General features: G+C 41.6%; 1 protein-coding gene across 5 annotated transcripts in view; it reads left to right on the top strand.

Annotated features, from left to right (window-relative positions):
- Positions 1-21,770, top strand: part of LOC102116898 (immunoglobulin kappa variable 2-30) — a 970,872-nt gene that overhangs the window by 28,956 nt on the left and 920,146 nt on the right. For 2 of the 5 annotated variants that reach the window (XM_065527514.1, XM_065527517.1), the window contains exons 1-2: positions 10,777-10,847; positions 11,277-11,588. The exons of the other annotated variants lie outside the window; for them this stretch is intronic. In XM_065527514.1, the coding sequence (XP_065383586.1) occupies positions 10,799-10,847; positions 11,277-11,588 (361 nt within the window). In that variant the 5' untranslated portion in view covers positions 10,777-10,798. Of the gene's footprint in view, positions 1-10,776; positions 10,848-11,276; positions 11,589-21,770 lie in introns of those variants that run through there. 5 annotated transcript variants of the gene reach the window in all.

Below are 21,770 nucleotides of genomic sequence, written 5' to 3' on the forward strand. Positions count from 1 at the left end.
AGAGAATTGATCCTCAGTGATTCTGGGGTATTCAGGGTTATATATTTATCCTAATTCAGGCTTCAGTTTCACGGACATCCTATTTGGTTGATGAAAGAAACTATTTGATTTGATTTTTATTTTTTGATAATCAAGTTTGGCATCCTTAGTCAGAACTTTCATGCTGATGAGCTGAGAGAAATAAAGTTACAAGGCACTAGGCAAAGTGGCTAACACCTATAATCCCAGCATTTGAAAGGCTAAGACTGTAGAATTACTTGAGCCCAGCACTTTGAGCCTAGCTTAGACCACACAGCAAGACCCCATCTCCACAACAAATGAAAAAATTAGCCAGGAGCGGTGACATACACCTGTGCTTCTGGCTACTGGGGAGGCTGAGACAAGAGGTTTGTTTAAGCCCAAGAGGTTGAGGTTGGAGTAAGCTGTGATATTGCCACTGCACTCCAGTGTAGGGGACAGAGCAGGACCCAGTCTCAAACAAACCAAAGCCAACAAGTTACATTGGTAGCGAGGGGGTAGACCATTGAGGTCCCCAAACCAAGAATAGGATGGCCGCTTAGTTGATGGATACTAAAGAGACCTGTATCTTCAGATAACAATTTGTCTGTGAACTACGCACTTTTGAGAAAGCATAGTGTTATCTTTGTGCATCTAGAGTAAATTTCCATGTCTTATCACTGTAACAGGTATGGCTCAGTGCCATTACAAAATACTTTAGAATAGTTTGGGTATGCTCTTAACAGCTGCCATTTTTATTTTTAAAATACTGAAACAATTTTACATATACAGAAAGTTTGTAAGTATAGTACAAAGTAACACTTTTTTCCCCAAAACCATTGAGAGTAACTTGATGACCTCATAGCCCCACCCTTTAAGACTTTGCTATGTATTTCCTTTAGACAAGACATTTTCCTACATAAACCAACACATTTGTGGAATCGGGGTATCATTATTTGTGCGTCACTCCATCTAATCCTCAGGTTTATTTCAACTTTTCTTAAGTGTTCTGATAATGTCTTTTGTAACAAAATGATTCATGGGCTGCCTTTGGTGGCTTGTACCTCTCTAGTTGTCTTCCATCTAGAACAGTTTCACAGTCCTTGTTTGGACTTTATAAATTTACTGCTTTTGAAGATTACACACCAGTCACCATGTAGATTGTCAATTAAATTTGGTTGAATTTTCTACAAGATTCAACTCTGTTTAGCGTGCCTGTTGCAGGAAGATCCAGAAGCGATACTGTGCTCTCACTGCATCCTACTGGGTGTGTGTGATTTCCATCTGCCCCGTGACTGACGAGGTTCAGTTTGACTCCTGCTGAAGGGAGTGTGTGCCAGGCTTCTCCCTGCACCTTCACTCTTGTTTTCCTTGAAAGAGATAAGAATTTGTGGATATGTTCTTGATGCTTCATGAATATCCCCCTCCTAATTGAAATATAGACATGGATCTGTGTTTTCTTAGATGGGTTATAATCTGCTACCATCATCATTTACTTTCATAGTCAACACTCCTCTGATTTGTCCAACGGGAGCCTCATTCACACTGGCTCTGACTACCTGCTGCTTTTACCCCATCATTCTCTGAGCACTTTTTTAGTTTCTGGCAGTACATGGTACAGGCTTATCTTCCACTTCCCCTATTTTAGACCTGACATCACCCATTTCTCCAAAGATTACTGATTCCTTTTAGTAGAAATTGGTATTCAGAAAAATAAGATCTACACACTAAATGTATTCTGTGGAACTGATGTGTCATTGCTTCTAGAGAAGATGATCTATCAATTGTCTATCTATCATCTATCTATCATCATCATCTATTCATCTATGTTTTTACCTATATCTACATAAACCATGAATTGTCACTGATACAGCTACAGTCAAGAATCATAGAGTTGATTCTAGTATGCTCTTTTAAAATATTTCTAACAATTCTCCCTGGGTATCTTGGCTCTAATTATCCTTACTACACTGACTTATGGGATCAACGTCTCTGTGCAACACTAATCTCCTGCTGCCATTGCCACTTACACTCTCCTTGCAGACAACTTCCCTCTTCTGCCTCACAACCTACATTAGCTCTAATATCCTTTGCCAGTTCACTGTTAATTTTGACTCCTGCATGGGTGACCTTCTCAATCTACATGGGCACTGATGCTAGTACCAATGGCTTTACCCCTTTTGAAGGGCCCTGCTCATCCTGCTTCAGCTGTGACATCTGCACTAGTGGGAGGATGATGCCCCACATCCTGCACCTACGTGAGGATATCCTCTTCCCTCTGCTAGAGCTTCAACACGTCTGGTGGGATTCCCTCTCCACTGTACAACATGTGTCCTTTCCATACTGTGTGGGTTTCACACCCTGTGCAATATTTTGGTTTCCCCTTCATTTTGGTGCGCGGTTTTCTTTCTGAACCTGCTTTGGTTAAATGCCTAAATCCAGACATTAAGAACTGCTTTCTCTTAAAAACTGGAAAAGATTGGTAATACAGAGATATACAGTTTACTGAACAGAGTAGATTCAAGAGTAGATGTGAGCACTGGGTCTAGATAACATCTCAGCTTCCAGAAGAAATTAGCTTAAGAATGATGGAAGGCACACATATTAATCCAAGGTGCTCAGGAAATGGGAATGCATGATGGCACACAGAGCTAGAAAGTAGCTGAGACTTTTCAGAAGTGGAGGTAGAAAATTTCTGATGTTGGCCTAGATGAAAGAAGAAAGAAAGAAAATGTAGAAATAGAGGAAGACAATCACATGTTTGAGATAAGAGGTTAGCCATGCCATTTACCCAGTGGCTGGACCTTTCCTTGCAAAGCATTACACTATTTTCACATATTATATGTTAACATTTTCCTTTTTCTTACTTTTTAATAAATAATCTGTCCCTCTATCCATCCGTGAATCCATCCGTCTTTCTTTTACCTCATTGTATCTCTGGCTGATAGTGCTGATGATTTACAGCATCAAGGGCTCTAGAGGATCAGAGAAAAGAAGTCCCTCTGGCCTCAATAATATTCATCAATGCCAAATGCAGGACACTTCCAAAATTTATTGCAGATTCTGGAGATGTGCTTCTCCAACAAGCCAGGTCGTCTTAGACGGGAAGCTAGTGAGAAAAGTAGGTCACGAACTATGAATAGAGAAGAGTAATCTCTTTACAAGACAGTAGACAGATTCTGTTCTGTGGCCCCCGGAGAGAAACATGTTCTCTGCTGACAAGTGTATGCAGGCCTGATCAATCTTATGATGCCTGGGAGACACTAGGCCTGTGCAATATTATGGAGATAAAGTCATTCTTGCAGCTGTGCAAATTTTTATCTTCAAAAAAGCACAGCCAACTTCCTGAAGACTTGTACACAGGCTGGTCACACCCTTTGCCAGAGTCAGCACCAGTCAAGACACAGCATGGACATGAGAGTCCCTGCTCAGCTCCTAGGGCTCCTGCTGCTCTGGCTCTCAAATAAGTAGGGAGAACACTAGGAATTTACTCAGCTGGTGTGGTCACTACTGCCTGGCTATTCAGAAAATTCCTCTCATAACATGGTTAATAGTGTTAATAGTTTTATATTTTCCATCACAGGTGTCATATGTGACATCCAGATGACCCAGTCTCCATCCTCGCTGTCTTCATCTCTAGGTGAGAGTCACCATCACATGACAGGCAAGTCAGGCAGGGCATTAGCCATGTTTTAACCTGATACTAAGAGAAGCCAGAAAAAACACCCAATTTGCAAACCTGGGTCCCATTGCAGTTATGTGGCAGTGGATCCAGGACAGATTTTATTCTCATCTTCAGCAGCCTGCAGCCTGAAGTTGCTGCAACTTCTTATTATTGATCAGTATAAAAGTTACCCTCTTAGAGTGTTACAAACCCTATAAGCTCCCCAAGGAAGCAGATATGTGAGGCTGGGCTGCCCCAACTGCTTTTCCTGGTGCCTCCATCTGCTGAGAGTGTTTCTCAGACACAGCCACACTCTGAAGGTCGCTGAGCAGTTTTCATAGAAGGGGTAAGGGAGGTGTCTCTACACCTTAGTTTCTTTTATCCTCCTCAGCCGCAGCAGCAGACATGGCAATGCCTCTCCTAATTTCATAAAAGAGTCATTACATATGAGGACTCTGGATTACAGCATTGGTCCAGGTTCATGCAACAAAAGAGAAGCTATTGTAGGTAACCCAAATAGAAAGTTTTTCCTAATATGGGAAATCCATGTCTAAATTACAACTTTTCAAAGACCAGAGGATATAATGGTTTAGGAAACCAGAAAGGCAAAAGAAGTGCTATGAAATCTACTTCAAGAAGCAATGGTGGCCAGGCATGGTGGCTCAGACCAGTAATCCCCGCACTATAAAATACATATATACATACACACACACTATATATATACACACACACACACATATACACACACACACTATATATACATACACTATATGTATATTGTATATATATAGTGGTATATATATGTATTTTTTATATATACACACACTATATATTTATATATTATATATAAATTATATATTAATTATATATAATTAATATATATAAATTACATATATTTATAGTGTGTGTGTGTTTGTATACATATAGATATATACATATCACACATGCATTTAAAAAGGCCAAAAATAGCCATTGGAATCTTGCATAAGAATAACAAGCCGGGCTGGGCACAGTGGCTCACTCCTGTAATCCTAGAAATTTGGGAGGCCGAGGTGGGCAGATCACCTGAGGTCAGGAGTTTGAGACTAGCCTGACCAACATGGAGAAACCCCTTCTCTACTAAAAATACAGAATTAATCAGGCATGGCGGTGCATGCCTGTAATCCCAGCTACTCAGGAAGCTGAGGCAGGAGAATTGTTTGAACCCAGGTGGTGGATGTTGCATTGAGCCAAGATTGCACCATTGCACTACAGCCTGGGGAACAGCACCAGACTCTACCTCAAAAAAAAAAAAAAAAAGGAATAACAGATCAGGCATGGTGACTCATGCCTGTAATCCCAGCACTTTGGGAGGCAAGCATATCGCTTCAGGTCAGGAGTTAGACCACCCTGGGCAACATGGTGAAACCTTGATTCTACTAAAAAAATACAAAAAATTAGCCAGGCAGGCATGATGGCACATTTCCGTAGTCCCAGCTGCTCAGGAGGCTGAGGCAAGAGAATCACTTGAACCCAGGGGGTGTAGGTTGCAATGAGCCAAGATCATAGCACTGAACTCCAGACTGGGCAACATAAGACTATCTCAAAACAAAACAAAACAAAACAAAAAAACAAAAAAGGAACAAAATGGAAGGAATAACACCAGGCAATATCAAACCCTGCTACAAATAACACTAATTAAAGTATTTTGATTTGGTGAAGGGTGTGGACTTTAACCCTGTGCAATGGGTTAGATAATCCAAATACAGATCTGCACATATGCAGTCACCCAATTTACAATAAAAGTGTTACCACGGGCCAGGCACAGTGGCTCATACCTGTAATCCCAGCACTTTGGGAGGCTGAGGTGGGCAGATCACGAGATCAGGAGTTAGAGACCAGCCTGACAAACATGGCGAAACCCCATCTCTACTAAAAGTACAAAAATTAGCAAGGCATGGTGGCACATGCCCATAATCCCAGCTACTGAGGAGGTTGAGGCAGGGGAATCACTTGATTACACAACTTGCAGTGAGCCCAGATCGTACCACTGCACTCCAGCCTGGGTGACAGAGACTCTGTCTCAAAAAAAAAAAAAAGGAGTTACCATAGACCATTCCTACTGAAAGAGAAAAATATCTTGGTCAGGTAATTTAAAACAAGAGACATGTACTTTCTCACAGTTCTGAAGGCTGGGAAGTCCAAGGTAAAGGCATTGGCAATCTTTTCATCCCATGAGGTTCCAAGATGGTGGCTTGTGGCTGCGTCCTCACATGGTGGAGGTGGAAGGGCAAAAGAGACAAACTCTGTGTGAAGCTACTTTTATTGCGTGTTCATCCCATTCACAGGGGTGGAACCATCATGAATAATCAGCTCCCAAAAGCCCCACTTTCTAATATTGTGGCATGGGGTAAACAGGAATCTTGGATGAGACACAGACGTTCAGACCAAAGCAGTAATCAGTAGAGAAATATATAATAAGTAACGGTATTGGATCAATAAGATATCTATATTACATAAAAATGAATCTTGACCTTTACATTTCACCTCTATATTATATAAATATCAACTCTAAATGAATCATAAACTAGAATATAAAGGCAAAGTCATAAAGCTTTTAGTAAAGAGCATAAAAACATATATAAAAAACAGGTGCAGAAAGAAATTTATTAAAGAGGACACACAAAGCACCAGGCACAAAGACAAAGATTCATAAATTAGGTTTTATTTGTATGAATTACCTTTTATAGGGTTTTAAGCAAATAAATTAAAAATATTATTTGATGAATACATATAGAAGAAATTAACTACAGAGAGGAAAATCAAATTATAAAGAATATGAGATTCAGAATTCTGATTAACTGGGGGGAGATAGGCATATGGCATCATGGAAACCTCATTCAGAGATACCCTTTTAGAGGAACCTGTTGGATGGTAGGTGTTGTGACAGTCATCTTGAAGGATATAACTGGCATCAGTCACCCTTGTGGCCCAAATAACTCATATCCCTCTTACAGGTTAAATGCTCTAATTCTCACCCCATCAAGCCTAAGTATTATTCCATAATAGTGTCAGGGCAAAGTTCAAAATATCATCATCAAAATGATGTCCTGGGGAACTGATGTCAGCAAGATAGGAGAGTAAGTGTTGCCAGGCTTCACCCCTCACAAAACCCAGCAATTCGACAGTTATCCAAGAAGGCCAATATCCTCGGAGGGCTGAACAGTTCAATTCCAAACATGCAGCAACAGGATAGAGTAAAAAGCTAAGAATAAGCACATGCAAAGGATGGCTGGAAGCTGATGGCACACCTGGGAGCCCTGATACCTCTAGGAACAAAGAAAGGGGAAGCAATTGCTATCAGCCAGTGGTGGTGCCACTGTGGGCCCCATAGCCTGTGCTGTGGGAGGATCCCGCAGCCTTTGCCGCTGATCACCTCAGCAGCCACCCGGGCAATCTCCCACCATTCAATTTTCCAAGTGGAGGCCTTTGAAGGTTTCTTGTCCAGGATCATAGCAGCCTGCTCCACAGGGGCCACTGGTGCTTTTGCCTGGGTAGTAACCTGCAGCCATAGTCACGCACACCCCAGAGAGGGAGATGCTCCTAACTGGGAGCCCCAGTTAGGAGCCATTGTTGTGTCTCCTGTGACAGGGCTACCTCCCAGCCCCTTGGCACCAACCTTACCCTCTGCGCTGCCCCAGACCCAGGCCTCAGGGTCTCACCCCGCACTGGCAACTCAGACACTAAGCCACTTCTATGTGCACTAGCCCATGCCTAGCCCCAGACCCACTGTCACTGCAAGGGTACCCTCCAGACCTCGTCACTGTGGCTGCTCTGGAAATTGCCAAAGACATCAAATAAATTGAGACGTGGTTATGGGCACACCTCAGAGATATTGCTGGTCTCGTTTCCAATCACTACAATAACATGAATATCATCATAAAGGGAGTGACAGGCATTTATGGTTTTCCAGTGTGTATAAAAGTTATGTTGACACTATCTTGTAGTCCACGAAAAGTACAATATTATTATGCCTAAAAAATGCACATACCTTAGTTTTTTTAAAACGCTGCTGAACAATACTGACATAGAGACAGGAAGTAACCACTACCGCTTGAAAAATGGCACCAAGAGACTTGCCTGGGGTAGAGTTGCCACAAACCTTCAATTAGTAAAAATCACAGTATCTATACAGCACAATAAAGCAAAACACAATGAAAGGAGATATGGCTGTATCTGGAAAAAGGATGAGAGCTTTGGGTAAGGACAGTGTTAGGTTTTGAAGGGAAGGAATGGGTTAAAGAAAGACAGCGAGAGAGTTGGCGGCTCTACAGCAAAGCAGGTTTTATGTCCAGCACAAGACTGTGGAGGTGGGGGACTAGCTTAATACCCACTGCTGCTTACAGGCTGGGGTACTTACAGGTATGGGTGGGAGGGGTCTGGGCAGTACGAGTTGTTACCCGACAGGACGTTAATAAGATAATCCTGTGGTCAGGCGGTTATGCCAAGGATGTTCTTTGGCCCTTTGCCCAGCGGGGTGTGACAAGAATGTTTCTTGGGCAAACTGTCCAGCAGAAGATGAGAGGGATGTCCCTGTAGTCAGGTGGTTAGGCAGGATGTCTCGCACAGTCCCAACCCCCGTGGAATGTCTCACTTTGACCGAGGTCTACAAAATGGCGGGTGGCTAACAAAATTGTGCACTTTGGACTAACAGATAGGAAAAGTCTATGGCCTTTTGCCTGGGACTGCTTTTTTTCATCCTAGCTTCATCATCAGGAATTTTAGAAGTCTAATTTTACCAACTGAAATGGCATCAACAACTGGAAGCTTGTTGCCCAAGGGGATTGACTTGAGCTGGGATGGAGAGTAGGACAAGATCCTTCAGTGTTTTCAGCTAATGGTGCTGAACTCTGCAGGAAATGCCCAGAAAAAGCCCAGAGTTTTGCAAGTCCAAGGTGATGACCCTGGTTCGGGGGAGTGGTACACCAGTTAAAACTTGATAATGGATTAGGAAACCATGCAGTCATAGAATTATAGAGATCAACCCTGCACGCATTCTTAGAATGAGCAGATGTGACTTAGCAATTGCATATTTGAGTGAAGAGACCCAAGTGGACCCAGTGAATAAAAATGAAGGAGGTGTCTTTTATGTTCACGCTTCAAGCCACACACATACACATTGGCAGAAAGTAGATGATTGAGCTCAAGGAGTTTGAGCAACACAAATGCCCAAGTTACTGGTGATTACTAAACTATGCAGACACAGGTACGGCTAAAACTTAAAAGGAAACAAAGTAGAAATATCAATGGCCAAACAGCTAGTAAGGTGTAGATTCTGCAGCATAAGTCCAGGCAAGCTATTAGAAGGAAATTCAACACTCTCAGAAAAATAAAACAGAATCCAGAATTATGTATTAGTTGAGACATGTATAAAAATATATTATCTACAATGCTCATTTTTCCATAAAAATTCCTGCAAAGAAAGTGAAAGTCATAAACCATATTGAGATAAATCAGTCAGTGGAAGCTGACTCTGACTGTTCCTAAATACTGGATTTTGCTAAGAGTTTCAAGTGGTTGTCACATAAATGCTTCAAAGAATATTTAGAACTATGATCAAGGACTGAAAAAGGAAAATATAGAGACAATGACTCAAAGAATGGGATCTCTCAATAGAGAAAGGGAAACTATGGAAAAGGACCAAATAAGAATTCTAGTTGAAAAATATAAAAACAGTATGGAAAATTCACTGGATAGGGCAACAGGAGTTCAAGTTGGCAGAAGCATCAATGAAACTGAAGATAGTTTAGTAGAAATTATCAAATCTGAAAAAGAAAGAAAAAAAATTAAAGAAAAATAATCATGACCTTAGAGGTTTATCAGTCAATGTGAAGAACCCCAGCAAATGTGCAATGAGTCAGAAAGGAGAAGACAGAGAGAAAGTGGCCAAAAATATTTGGAGGGATGACAAAAGCTTTCAAGAAGCAATGAAACACATTCATCTATAGAGGAAAAAATTGAAAGAACTTATTTCTGACAAGCACAATGATACACATAACTATACATATTATAATTAAAATGCTGAACCAATGACAAGGAGAAAATCTCAAGTGTATCAAACATAAAACGACTCTCTACATACAGAAATACAGTGATAAAGCCATCAGATAACTTTTCATCATGCCCAAAGGAGGCTAGAAAACAGTGGAATGACATATTTAAATGCTGGGAAAAAAAAAAAAAACAAAACCAAGGATTCAGTATCCACTGAAAGTATGCATTCAAAATGAAGATAAAGGAAAAACATTTCTCGATAAACAAAAATGAAGAGAAATGATTACTTAAAGACATACTCTTTAGAAATTCTCTAGGAAATTTTTCAGATTCACAAAAAATGATAGCAGACAGTAACTTGAATCCGTAGGGAGGAAGGAAGGTCTCAAAAGTATTAAGGGAACAACAACAACAAAAAAGAGCTAGACCAAACAAACGTGTTTACTTCCATTCGTATGAGGTTTCATGTAGAGAAATCCAATCTATCTGGACAGGCTTCAGAATGCCAGTTTCCTTCATTGGAATCGGGGAACGGCTGTTTCCTGAAAGGTAGGTACATGAGGGGAGAATCTGGAGATTCTGAAGTATTTTACAGTTTAATCTGGGTGGAGAATATACGTAAAACTTTATTCATTGGTATTATTTAACATTTCTATCCTTTATTTTGTGTGTGTTTTATTTCAATTTTTAAAAAATTGAAAGGGCCAAATCTGAACTCTTTTAAACAAAAATGAACAAAAACATAAGAATTAGTAAATATTTGTGGAAACTCGGTCTTATTAACAAGAAACATAAAATGTGCCTGAGAAAGTGCTATGAAACATGAAATCTGTTAGAGAAGACAGAAGGAAATACTTCAATTTCTCCCACATGGGCAGCATAGATTTTACGCCTATTGGTTTCCCTCTGAAGAGAGAGATATTTTGAACAGAGAAGTCATTTTGTTCACAAGAGAGGCTCCCACCCTCCCCTTGGCTCTTTCCACCCCACTGCACCCACCAGGTGATTTGCATATTGTGTCCTAGGGAGGACCTTCCCTTGGGAGTCTGAGATAAAAGCTCAGCTCTAAGCTTGTCTTGATTGATCAGGACTCCTCAGTTCACCATGAGGCTCCCTGCTCAGCTCCTGGGGCTGCTATTGCTCTGCGTCCCCGGTAAGCGCAGAAGGGAGATGAGGGAGGAGAATGGGGTGTAAAGGTGAGCTCTGGGGTTCCCACTGCCTCCTATGAGCAGTGAGCTGTGGGGGCCTCACTACACTCCTATGTGTGTTCCTTTCATGTATTGCACGTGCACATCTTGTCCTCCAGGATGGGGCTTGTGATGTTCAGATCTGTGAGAATGAGGAAGATACAAGAAGAACCAAGGATCTGTGCTCTGGGGAAGACTGACACAGAAAGAGGGGGTGGTGTGGGGTCTTCTGAAGACCACTTTGAGCCATGGATTCCTAGAGTTTCATTTTGAAATTTTATATTCTTGAAATATGAACAAATAAATATATAGCCTGAAACAAACAACAAATCAAAATTTATGAAAATGATGCATAAAGTATCTACATAACCTTGCTCTCTTTGTATTTATTTCAGGATCCAGTGGGGATGTTGTGATGACTCAGTCTCCACTCTCCCTGCCCATCACCCCTGGACAGCCGGCCTCCATCTCCTGCAGGTCTAGTCAAAGCCTTGTACACAGTGATGGAAACACCTACTTGAATTGGTTACAGCAGAAGCCAGGCCAACCTCCAAGGCTCCTGATTTATCAGGTTTCTAACCGGGACTCTGGGGTCCCAGACAGATTCAGCGGCAGTGGGGCAGGGACAGATTTCACACTGAAAATCAGCAGAGTGGAGGCTGAGGATGTTGGGGTTTATTACTGCGTGCAAGGTACACACTGGCCTCCCACAGTGGTACAGCCCTGAACAAAAACCTCCCTATGGGGTGGCCCAGCTGCCCACATGTGGTGCTTGACTGGGGAGCAGCTCAGCAGGGTCTCAGAATCTGTGTAAGAGGAAGATGCTGGAGAACCAGGGGACAATTCACAGCTGAGGACTCTGGACTTTGAGAGCCCAGCCACACCGCAGGCACCACTCCTTTATGCCCTGCCAGTTGCCACAACCTTTACTGTCATAAGCAGCAGGAGAATGAGGGGTCCAGGTGCCCTGGGAATAAACAAGCAAGATGGAAGGGAGAGGAGAATGAAAGCTCACCCTAATGCTCCCTGCCTTGTGTACATTTGCCAATTAAATGTAATCAGCAGAGCAGACAGACCATTGACACAGATTGTGACTATCCATGTTGGATACATCTTCGGGTTTAGCAGTTGAGGACATTTGATAATATTTAATATTGGTATTTTGCCAGTTTTCTAACTTTCTGCTTCCCCTGTTCTCCCACTCCCAAAAGACACTAGAGACAACAATCGACACTAGTTACCCTAAGGGGAAGCTGGCTGAGGACAGTCAGTGAAAACCTTGATTTTGGAGTATCCAATAGATTTTCATAAATTCATAAAAGATACAAGGTCCTAATGCTAAAACTGTTTAATTAGCCTTAGTTACCTTTTAATGATAGAAAAAATGAGTCCCTGAAATTCTAAAAGTTATTTTCAAAAATAAAAAGCATATACTGGAAAATGTAGAGTATGTAATTTTTCCCATAGAAAACTGGAAAAGTACAGAATGATGTGAACATTTTTACTTCAAAATGTTAAGAATTTCAGACTGGGCAGCCTGCAGGGATGAAAGCATGAAGGAAACATAGGAGAGGTCAGCTTCAGTTAAACTGCCCTTGGCCTTTGGTAGGTAGGGATGTGGATGGTGGTGGAGTTGGCAGTTCATGATGTGGACCCAGGAGGCCTGATATGTTTCTTGTGAAGAATCGCAGAGTTGAAGGCACCACTACCTGGCTTCCTGGGTGGAGCCTGCATCACTGCGAATTTCCTGGGAAAATAGTGCTTTGGGAAACGTTTTAGATCTGTGACCACCAAAGGGTTACTGAAATCCCTGTGGAAAGAGACCTGAGGTCATGTTGCTCATATCTTGTCAACCCAACACAGGCAAACAGAACATCTGAAACTCATTCTGCCCCTAGAGACTGCTGGTTGGGTCTGAAGATGTCACAAGCACTGACATGTTGACCAGAAGGCCCAGCAGGGTCTACACCAGCAGGGGGGGCAGTGGGGGTGGAGACCGGTGTCCATGACTCAGACATGTATTCGGAATGTTCTGGGCAGCCTTGGGGATTGGGGGAGCACATTGTATCTGTGGGAGTTTTATGTCCTTCTAACCCAGCACCTCCATCCCTGGCTGCTGACTCAGACCTCAACACGTGTCCCACGGAAAGCATGGGGCACATATAGAGGCTGCCCTGCGCAACTGCCAAGCCTCAGCTGGATTCTCCTTTCCCAGGAGAGCTCCTCTGCCTGTTCCAAGTCAGAGCTTGTGTCTGTAGGCAAACTTGGCGGCTGTGGCAGGAGGACAAAAAGTCAGGTGTGTCAACTCAACAATGAAAGGTTCTTTTTAGTATGGAATTTCAGAACATCCATTCCTCATTCCTTCCACTACTTTCTAACGTCATTAAAATCTAACTTTGTTATTGCGTTATTTTAAATGGTTTGTACTTTTTGCAGTGGTTATTTTGACCTTTCCACTTTAATCTACTTCACTGTACCTGAGAATGAAGATTCTTTCCATTGTTTTAACACAAGTAAATTTTAGAAGTGACTACATTGGTACTATTTGGTCAAAAAAAGGAAAATATTTTCAAACAATAAATGGAATGTATTATTTTCACTGTATCTTGTCAGTACTTGGACATAAAGCTGATTCCCACATTCTTATAATAGTGATATTAAAAAACACACTTTCCACAGAGTCAGTTTAAAATAGTGCTCTATGGATATCTGTGAATTAGTAATGAGCCTGTCATTTGCCTGCTGTGGCATGGTATGACTAAAGTAAAACAATGTTACAATCAACCGGATAAAGTAATCCAGATTTAAAGAAGTGTGTTATATTAGACATGATTTTCTATTAAAGATAATGGATTCCATGACAAGTATAATTAAATCTGCAGCTTTAACCGGACAGACCACACAGACAGTAAAAATTAGGTTTATAGCAAGTGGTATATAAGACCAAATTTGTGACAAGTCTCCAGAGTATATTTTCACACATACCAACAAGTAAGGACACACATACAATCAAAATTTTATTCATTTCTTCATCACAGGCACCAGTTTGCAGCCTGGAGATGCTACCTGTTCTCCTGTGAGCGGAACAATCACCAGCACCCTGCACAGCCTGAGGACCTCAAACACAGCCTCCCTAGGATGCTCAGCCTCTCAGTGCAGCACCAGTAACTGCAGCGCCCAGAGATGGAGCCCACAGCAGTTGGGCTGGAGAAGATGGTGAAGACGGCTGGAGAACCTTTGGGGAGGAGGCCATGAGTCCTCACTTACAGGCATGGGCTCCTCTTCTGTGTGAACAGGGCCAGGGCCCCCAGGAAGCCTCCCAGAGCCTCTCCCTTCCTCCCAACTTAGGGTGCTCTCCCCACATATTCTCCAGGGAGTGGCTGCCATGTCCTCTCTGGAGCAGCCATGAAGTTCCCTGCTGTCCTCATGGCTTCAGGGATGCTACTTCACGTCACTGGGAGGGGGGATCCTAGTGGGTCGTGATCTCACCTGCTGCCTCTGATGACCTTCGGGGCACTTTCTCCTCCCTTTGTCAAATGACCCCACTCTCACCAACCCTCTGTAGGATGGAAAGTTATCTGCACTGCATGATTATTGCTTTTGAGCAAGTCAAACCTCACAGGGGTCTCAAACATATACAGCCCATATTAATATTACATATGATTTTTATTTCCACTATTCCTATCTTCCAATTTTCTCTGCACACTTACACACCCTGCCCATCCACTTTCTCTTGTGAAGCGGCTAATGTGGGTTTTCATTTCCAGGCTAACGTGATTTCTTTGCTGCAATACTATACATGTGCTCATCACATGCCCACATTTTTAAGAATAAAATATTTTGAGCATAATTTGCTCTTCTTGTACTTGTATGTCAGGGTGGCAACTCAGTGGATTGGTCTGAAAATTTATTTGCTAAAATGCATGAATATTTCTAGAAATTCAGGGTTATAAATTCGATGTCTTCTTGCATCCCAGAAATTTTGATACGTGTTTTCTTTCACCTCAAATTGCTTTGAAATGTCCACCTCTTGGTTTCATCTTTGTCCCTGCCTTTATTTAATAGTATGTTACATAGTTTAAAAATATTTAGATTTTTTTCTGATAGCTTTCTGTCATTGATTCCTAGTAAATTTCCCTTGCCTTCTGAAACTTTATTTTGTGTGATTTAAATCGATTTAATGTCTTTGAAATATCCTGTGACCCTAAGCATGATCTGTCTAATGTTTTAAAATAGCTATGGAGTCTGCTGTAGTGGTGGAGTGTTCTCTCAGTGTCAATCCTGCCCACATGGTTGAGAGCTTTGACAAGTCATCTGCATCTGCATTGGCACAAGAGACAGTGTTCGCTACATTGCAGGCTGGACCTGCTGCAGAGCCCTTTTCTGCCCTGGGTCTCACTAAAGGCTGGGAAGACTTCCATGTCACCGAGATGGTGGGCCTGACCAGTGTTCCATGGTGTAGAATCTGTTGCCTCCAGATTCCAAAAAGACCACTGTGAGCTTGCTTCGTTTTTTAAAATAAAGACACTCATGAAGCAAAATGGAATGGAAGACATATGCCTACCAGGAACTCTGATTCTCTCCATGTTTATGGAGCACATATTACAGTAACCTTATTGATCTGGGTAAATTATTTAATGCCATTTGTTGGCAGCTATAGAGCTGAGTACCCAGAAATACGAGCTGCAGTGCAATACCAGCTGGAGAAGTCAGCCTCCCAACCATAGCCACAATATGACCAGGCAGACACAAAGAGTTCTCAGGGAATTTTCTGATAATTTTCCTTGTGTCGAGGCAGTTTCTGGTCTGGCTTTCTAACGAGGAAGGGGTAAAAGTGGACACTGTGATGTACTGACTTCTACTGCACCAACTCTTACCGGGTCCTTCGGTCAATAATTCAGTAGGAGACACAAGTCAAATTCCCGATAGGTATATTAACCCTGTTCCAAGTTCTGGTGCAAAGTTTTTATTTTATTTCTTTTTTATGGATTTGCTTATTCCATTAAGCATTTTAATGTCTTGAATATGATTGTGCAAATCATACCTCTCAGTCTCTCTGCAAATATTAGTATTGGGACAAACGTAATAACACATTTCTCATGATGTCATGTTTTCTCTACCAGTTCTGAATAAGCTGAGCTGGATGTAATGACAAATATTGTAAGCTAGTTTGAACTCAAGACCAATTACTTTGACTGAAATTTAATACCTTAGCATCAACCTGGAAACAAAAGATGTTGATCAACTTTAAGGGCCTATTCAGCAGTATCATAAACTTGCACGTATTTGCTACAATATTCCACAGGATCAATAGATTTTCCGTTTTAATGTGCTTAATACAGATACTTTTTGTGCAATCAGATTTTCTGGGATAAGCGAATAACAGAGATTCTCATATTAGGCTTTAAATTCTACCTAGGGCTGCTAGGATTTCACAATACAAAAAGTCATTTTCTAGGTTGATAATGTTCTTCATTTGCTAAGGTAAGAATATTAAATATGAGTAAGAGCTGGTAAAGTAAGTTTCTAAGACATGGTCATGTCTATAGTCCTTTGTTACACTTTATAATTTCATGCCCTGACTGCTTCTAGAAGGTGAAAATTTATTTTATTTTATTTTATTTTATTTTATTTTATTTTATTTTACTGATCCTGCATTCTTTTGTTGCTAGGATATATTTTAGAAAAACAAATTTCTAGAAGTACTGAAATTTGAGAACAGTTGATGCTTCATAGAGCATGTGAACTTTGGGTGATCATTGACTCCTGGCCAAGAGAGGACCAGTCAAAGTGAAATTTACTACTGTGGTATGAAGCTGCTGCTTCCACACGGCAGAGTCACCATTCCCTGGTGGCCATGTAGAGGCTGTGCAGTTATTGGTATTCTTCTTTTTATTGTTGTTATAACAAGGAATGAGCAACAGGAAATTTGTTCAGCTCCTGTCTCTTTCTTGTTCTGAACAGGATTTTTATGAACAGGAGTTGACAGGAAGAGGCTAAAAGAGAATTTCAGTTGATTTTATAAATTAAGTGATTTAATTTTGTATCTGAGTTTTCCTGAAAGTCTTAACATTTCTGCATTCATGAGTATTTTGTGGATCTTAAAATTAATATAAATTGAGGAGTAGTAAGTTTCAGAATTCTCAAATTATATTTTTAATTTTTCTATAGGTGAACCCTTTTCTCTAAATTAAAAAGTAAGAAACAAATTTCTTTGTCTTCTTGGTATATTCATACAAATTTTCACATCACAGGCAACTTCCACTGCAGTATAAAAGGCTCAAATCCCCAATTCAGTCCCCAGAATCTTCTTGGGGTCTCCACCCTCCACCTCTCAATTAAACCAGGCTTTAATGTAAAGTCAAAAAGACAGCTTTCATGTTCAAATGGTAGAAAAAAATTCATAACGTTCCAGGCAAGCTGTGCTTTTATAGAGACTTACTTTTGAGGAGAGAAGCCCCTTTCTATAAGGGTGAGAATTTCGAGGGAACTTAAAAGATGCAGAAGGCTCAGGGAGGCAATGGAATCCTTGTTTCACTTTTTGTATTGACGTTTGGTGAGGTGGGCTCTGCAGAAAGATTAACATGCATGGAGGAAAAGTCCAGCACTGAATCTCACAGCTCAGTCTGTTGTTTTATAGGACTTTTTCCACTTTTTTCCCAAGAAAAAGAAAGACAAATAATTCAAACGTTTGGAAACAGATTCAGATTTGGCAGATTTAGAACAGGGTCTGAGAACTCAGAAACATGTTACATGTTGCCTTATGTGTCAAACATGTAAACAACTCTGTTTTCCACAGTTTTTAGAGAAATTCTCAGAAGCACAAGATACAGACATCCAGGAAGGCTTCATTCCCTGAACTCTCTGTGTACCAGAATATTTATCCATGAATCTATGCCCCAGTGGGTGACAGTTTGCAGTTAGTGAGATAATGCAGACAGCTTCAATTTCAGGTGTCTGGAGCCAGGAATCCAGTCATAGGACCTGCAGCATCACAGAGGGAAGCTCCCTTTGCAGGTGACTTGGTCTTAATTCTTACACAGGGGCAAACTCACTTTTGGTCAGGAAAAACCTCCATTGAGGTCCAGGTGGAGAACAGGTCTCTGTATGTCTCAATCTCCTCCAGAACAGTGTGAGTTTGCCTGTTTGGACTAGCACAGTCTGCGGAACAAAGTTTACAGAATATGTGACAGTGTTGTAGAAATGAGCTAAAGATGGCCAGTGCCAACTGTTCCTATGTCATGTGTTTCTAAACTGCAGACTATTTCTAAATGCCTGTGCCAAACTCGAGTTTTCCAATCCAATAATGTCAAAAACAGCCCAAATAAGGTTTTTGTTTGTTTGTTTGTTTGTTTATTTTTTGAGACGGAGTCTTGCTCTGTTGCCCAGGCTGGAGTGCAGTGGCGCGATCTCTGCTCACTGCAACCTCCACCTCCCGGGTTCAAGCAATTATCCTGTCTCAGCCTCCTGAGTAGCTGGGACTACAGGCACGTGCCACCACACCTGGCTAATTTTTTTGTATTTTTAGTAGACATGGGGTTTCACCATGTTAGCCAGGATGGTCTCGATCTCCTTACCTCTTGATCTGCCCACATTGGCCTCCCAACGTGCTGGGATTACAGGCATGAGCCTTGGCGCCCAGCCCCAAAGAAGATTTTTAGCCGTTCAGAGAATGCTTGCTTTTCATATCACAGAAAACCCCACCCACATCTGTTAGCAGTAGGTAAGATAAGCCCCAGGTTATGAAAATTGGAAACCACCCCTGCCGTCTGGATGTCTCGGACCCAGATTAAGCTGTTGTCTGGCTACCCCTAGACACAGAAGCCCTTTCTCCAATGTTCCTTCACCTTAGGAGTTCCCTTGGTCTCCACCTTTTCTGAGTAGCAACCCCATCATCTTTGATTCTAGACAGTCTCCTGCTGTGAGGGACTCCTTTGGGCACATCTCTCAAAGCTTCACCCAACAGTCATGTGTGCTACTGCCACCCTACGGACATCGCTTTCTCTTTGATCAGAACCCCAATTTCTCAAACTCTCTGTGAACAGATCCACACTGTCCACCCGACAAACACTGACTCTGGCGTAATGGACACAATTCCACTTCTGACACTGACTTCTCAAGTCATACAAATAATACACTTGTCTTCCATTTTATGGACTCCAAACTAACAGCATCTGGCAAGTGACATGCAGTAAACTCCACCTGTATGAGTCCTTCCTCATTCAAGTGATCATGGTCCAGATAAGAGAAATACAGAGGCCCGCTCCACACCTGGATCAAATGGAGGCTGTTCATCTACCCTTTTTTCTGTGTCCCCCGTGGAGTGACCAGCTTTGTCGGCTGTTGTGAAGCCTCTGCATACTCTACTAACATTCAGGAGACAGATTCCTGCTTAGAATGAAGAATATTATTCTTTAAGTTTAACAGTATAGGGCAATTTCAAGGCCTTTAGTATAGGGTTACTGCAGAGCCTTTTTATTACTGAAACAATTTTTTACAAGCTTTTACATTTTCAGATATGTAATGACAAGAGATTATGAGATAAAACAACCAATCCCAATGGTAACCTTTTTAAAGCTTTGTCATTAACTTTCAAAGGAAGCAACAGTACTCTCTGAAATTCAGCACCCTAGAGAATACTTTGTAAAACTAAGATTTTGAAGAAATGACTCATAGTAAAAGCAAGCCTGATAGTTTATTACTGTAATTCATTTTCCCACAGTGCAAATTTCTATATAGAATAGTGGGTGGAACTGATTATTCATTTAACACCTTTTCAGACTAATCCATTTATACCAGTGATAAGATGTACCTTAATGTTCTCTTTTAGATTGTGTGTTTCTTTTGTGTGTTTACTTTTATTTTTCTTTTCAGTATCTGATGTTTCTAACTCTTTTAACTATTATGATGAATTAGGAGTTTGACATTTTCAAGGCTAAGAACCATATTTGATCTGATCAGCATCACGAGGAAGAATAAGTCAATGCCAGGCACAGCGGCTCACTCCTGTAATCCCAGCACTTTGGGAGGCCAAGGCAGGTGGATCGCTTGAGGCCAGGACTTCGAGACCAGCCTGGCCAACATGTGGAAACCTCTTCTCTACTAAAAATACAAAAATTAGTTGGGCATGGTGGAGAGCACCTGTAGTCCCATCTACTCCAAAGGCATGAGAACTGCTTGAACCCGGGAGCCCGGGAGGCGGGGTTGCTGTGACTGGAGATTGCACCACTATACTCCAGCCTGAGTAACAGAGCAAGACTCGGTCTCAAAAAAAAATACATAAGATTTACAAAATACATAAGATTTACAGAAAGTACTCGAAGAAAAGAATAAATAAAAATTTAAATAATGGAATATGATACATTTATTCTAATCCTACTTTCTTTTTTTTTTTTTTTTTTTTTGAGACGGAGTCTCGCTGTGTCTCCCAGGCTGGAGTACAGTGGCGTGATCTCGGCTCACTGCAAGCTCCGCCTCCCGGGTTCACGCCATTCTCTGGCCTCAGCCTCCCAAGTAGCTGAGACTACAGGCGCCCGCCACCACGCCCGGCTAGTTTTTTGTATTTTTAGTAGAGACGGGGTTTCACCATGTTAGCCAGGATAGTCTCGATCTCCTGACCTCGTGATCCACCTGCCTCGGCCTCCCAAAGTGCTGGGATTACAGGCTTGAGCCACCGCGCCCGGCCTCTAATCCTACTTTCACATTACAATTTGATGTTCTGAATTTAGGTTACTGCCATGAAGTTCAACATTTTAAGCTCAATATCATTTTTACTCAATTTTTTTTCACCAACTATGTTAAAACATCTTATGCCAGTGCATCTCCCAGAAGATAATCGGACATGCTTTGTGTGGAATAATAATACCTAGAGCTCTGTTTGGTTTTTCTGGGTGTGTATTCCTTACGAAGTAAATCAGACATTATATTAAATCATTGAAGATTACATAGCACTAGAAACTATTCTTTTAATCACTCCCAGGATTTTGTTTTTTTCAGGACAGTGACAGTCCTTGTGACATGATTTGATGTATGCACCATTGTATAGGAGCTGCTAAATTCAATATTAAGCACATCACTGACAAATGAAGAATACTCAGGTTGTTTTCCTATTGTAATGATCCACTGTGTGGTAGATTCATTGTGATCATCTTTCAATAAAAACCTAGGAAAATGTCATCCATAGTACTGCTGTCCCTGAGACCTAAAACTGTGGATCTAGTTCTTGCTTTTCCTGCATAGAGAATCTCCTTTTGAACAGTGGTCTCATAGCTGTGGCTGTGCCACATACAGGTCCGGGGGAGACACGGGTTCACACTCAGAGTTGGCAAGAATTTGGAAGCCCTGACATCCTATAAAATGTTACTTGCCCAGAATTGAAACTTTCAAATTCAGGTCCTTCTTCCTACTCTACTGATGAATTAGATTTTCTTAGTTTCCCACCAAGGGACACTTTCTATCACATTGCTCACAGACAAGACATATCTACCCTCCTTCACCCCCGCCCAGTGACTCTTTCCACACCACTGCACCCACCAGGGCATTTGCATATTGTCCTCTAGGGAGGACCTTCCCTTGTGAGTCTGAGATAAAAGCTCAGCTCTAACCTTCCCTGATCAGGGCTCCTCAGTTCACCTTCTCACAATGAAGCTCCCTGCTCAGCTCCTGGGGCTGCTGATGCTCTGGGTCCCTGGTAAGAACAGAAGGAGATGAGGGAGGAGAAGGGGTTGGGAGGGTGAGCTCTGGTGGCCCCACTGATTCCATGTTTATTCTAACCATGTGTTAAAGGAATGTGGCCTATGATCCAGGGAGAGGAATTTATATTTTGCCCTGACAATAGAAACCTCCTAAAATCAGTGCTCTGAATAATATCTTGAGAAATGAAAGAGCTC

This window comes from Macaca fascicularis, chromosome 13 (assembly GCF_037993035.2).
Source record: "Macaca fascicularis isolate 582-1 chromosome 13, T2T-MFA8v1.1".
Classification (NCBI taxonomy): Eukaryota; Metazoa; Chordata; class Mammalia; order Primates; family Cercopithecidae; genus Macaca; species Macaca fascicularis.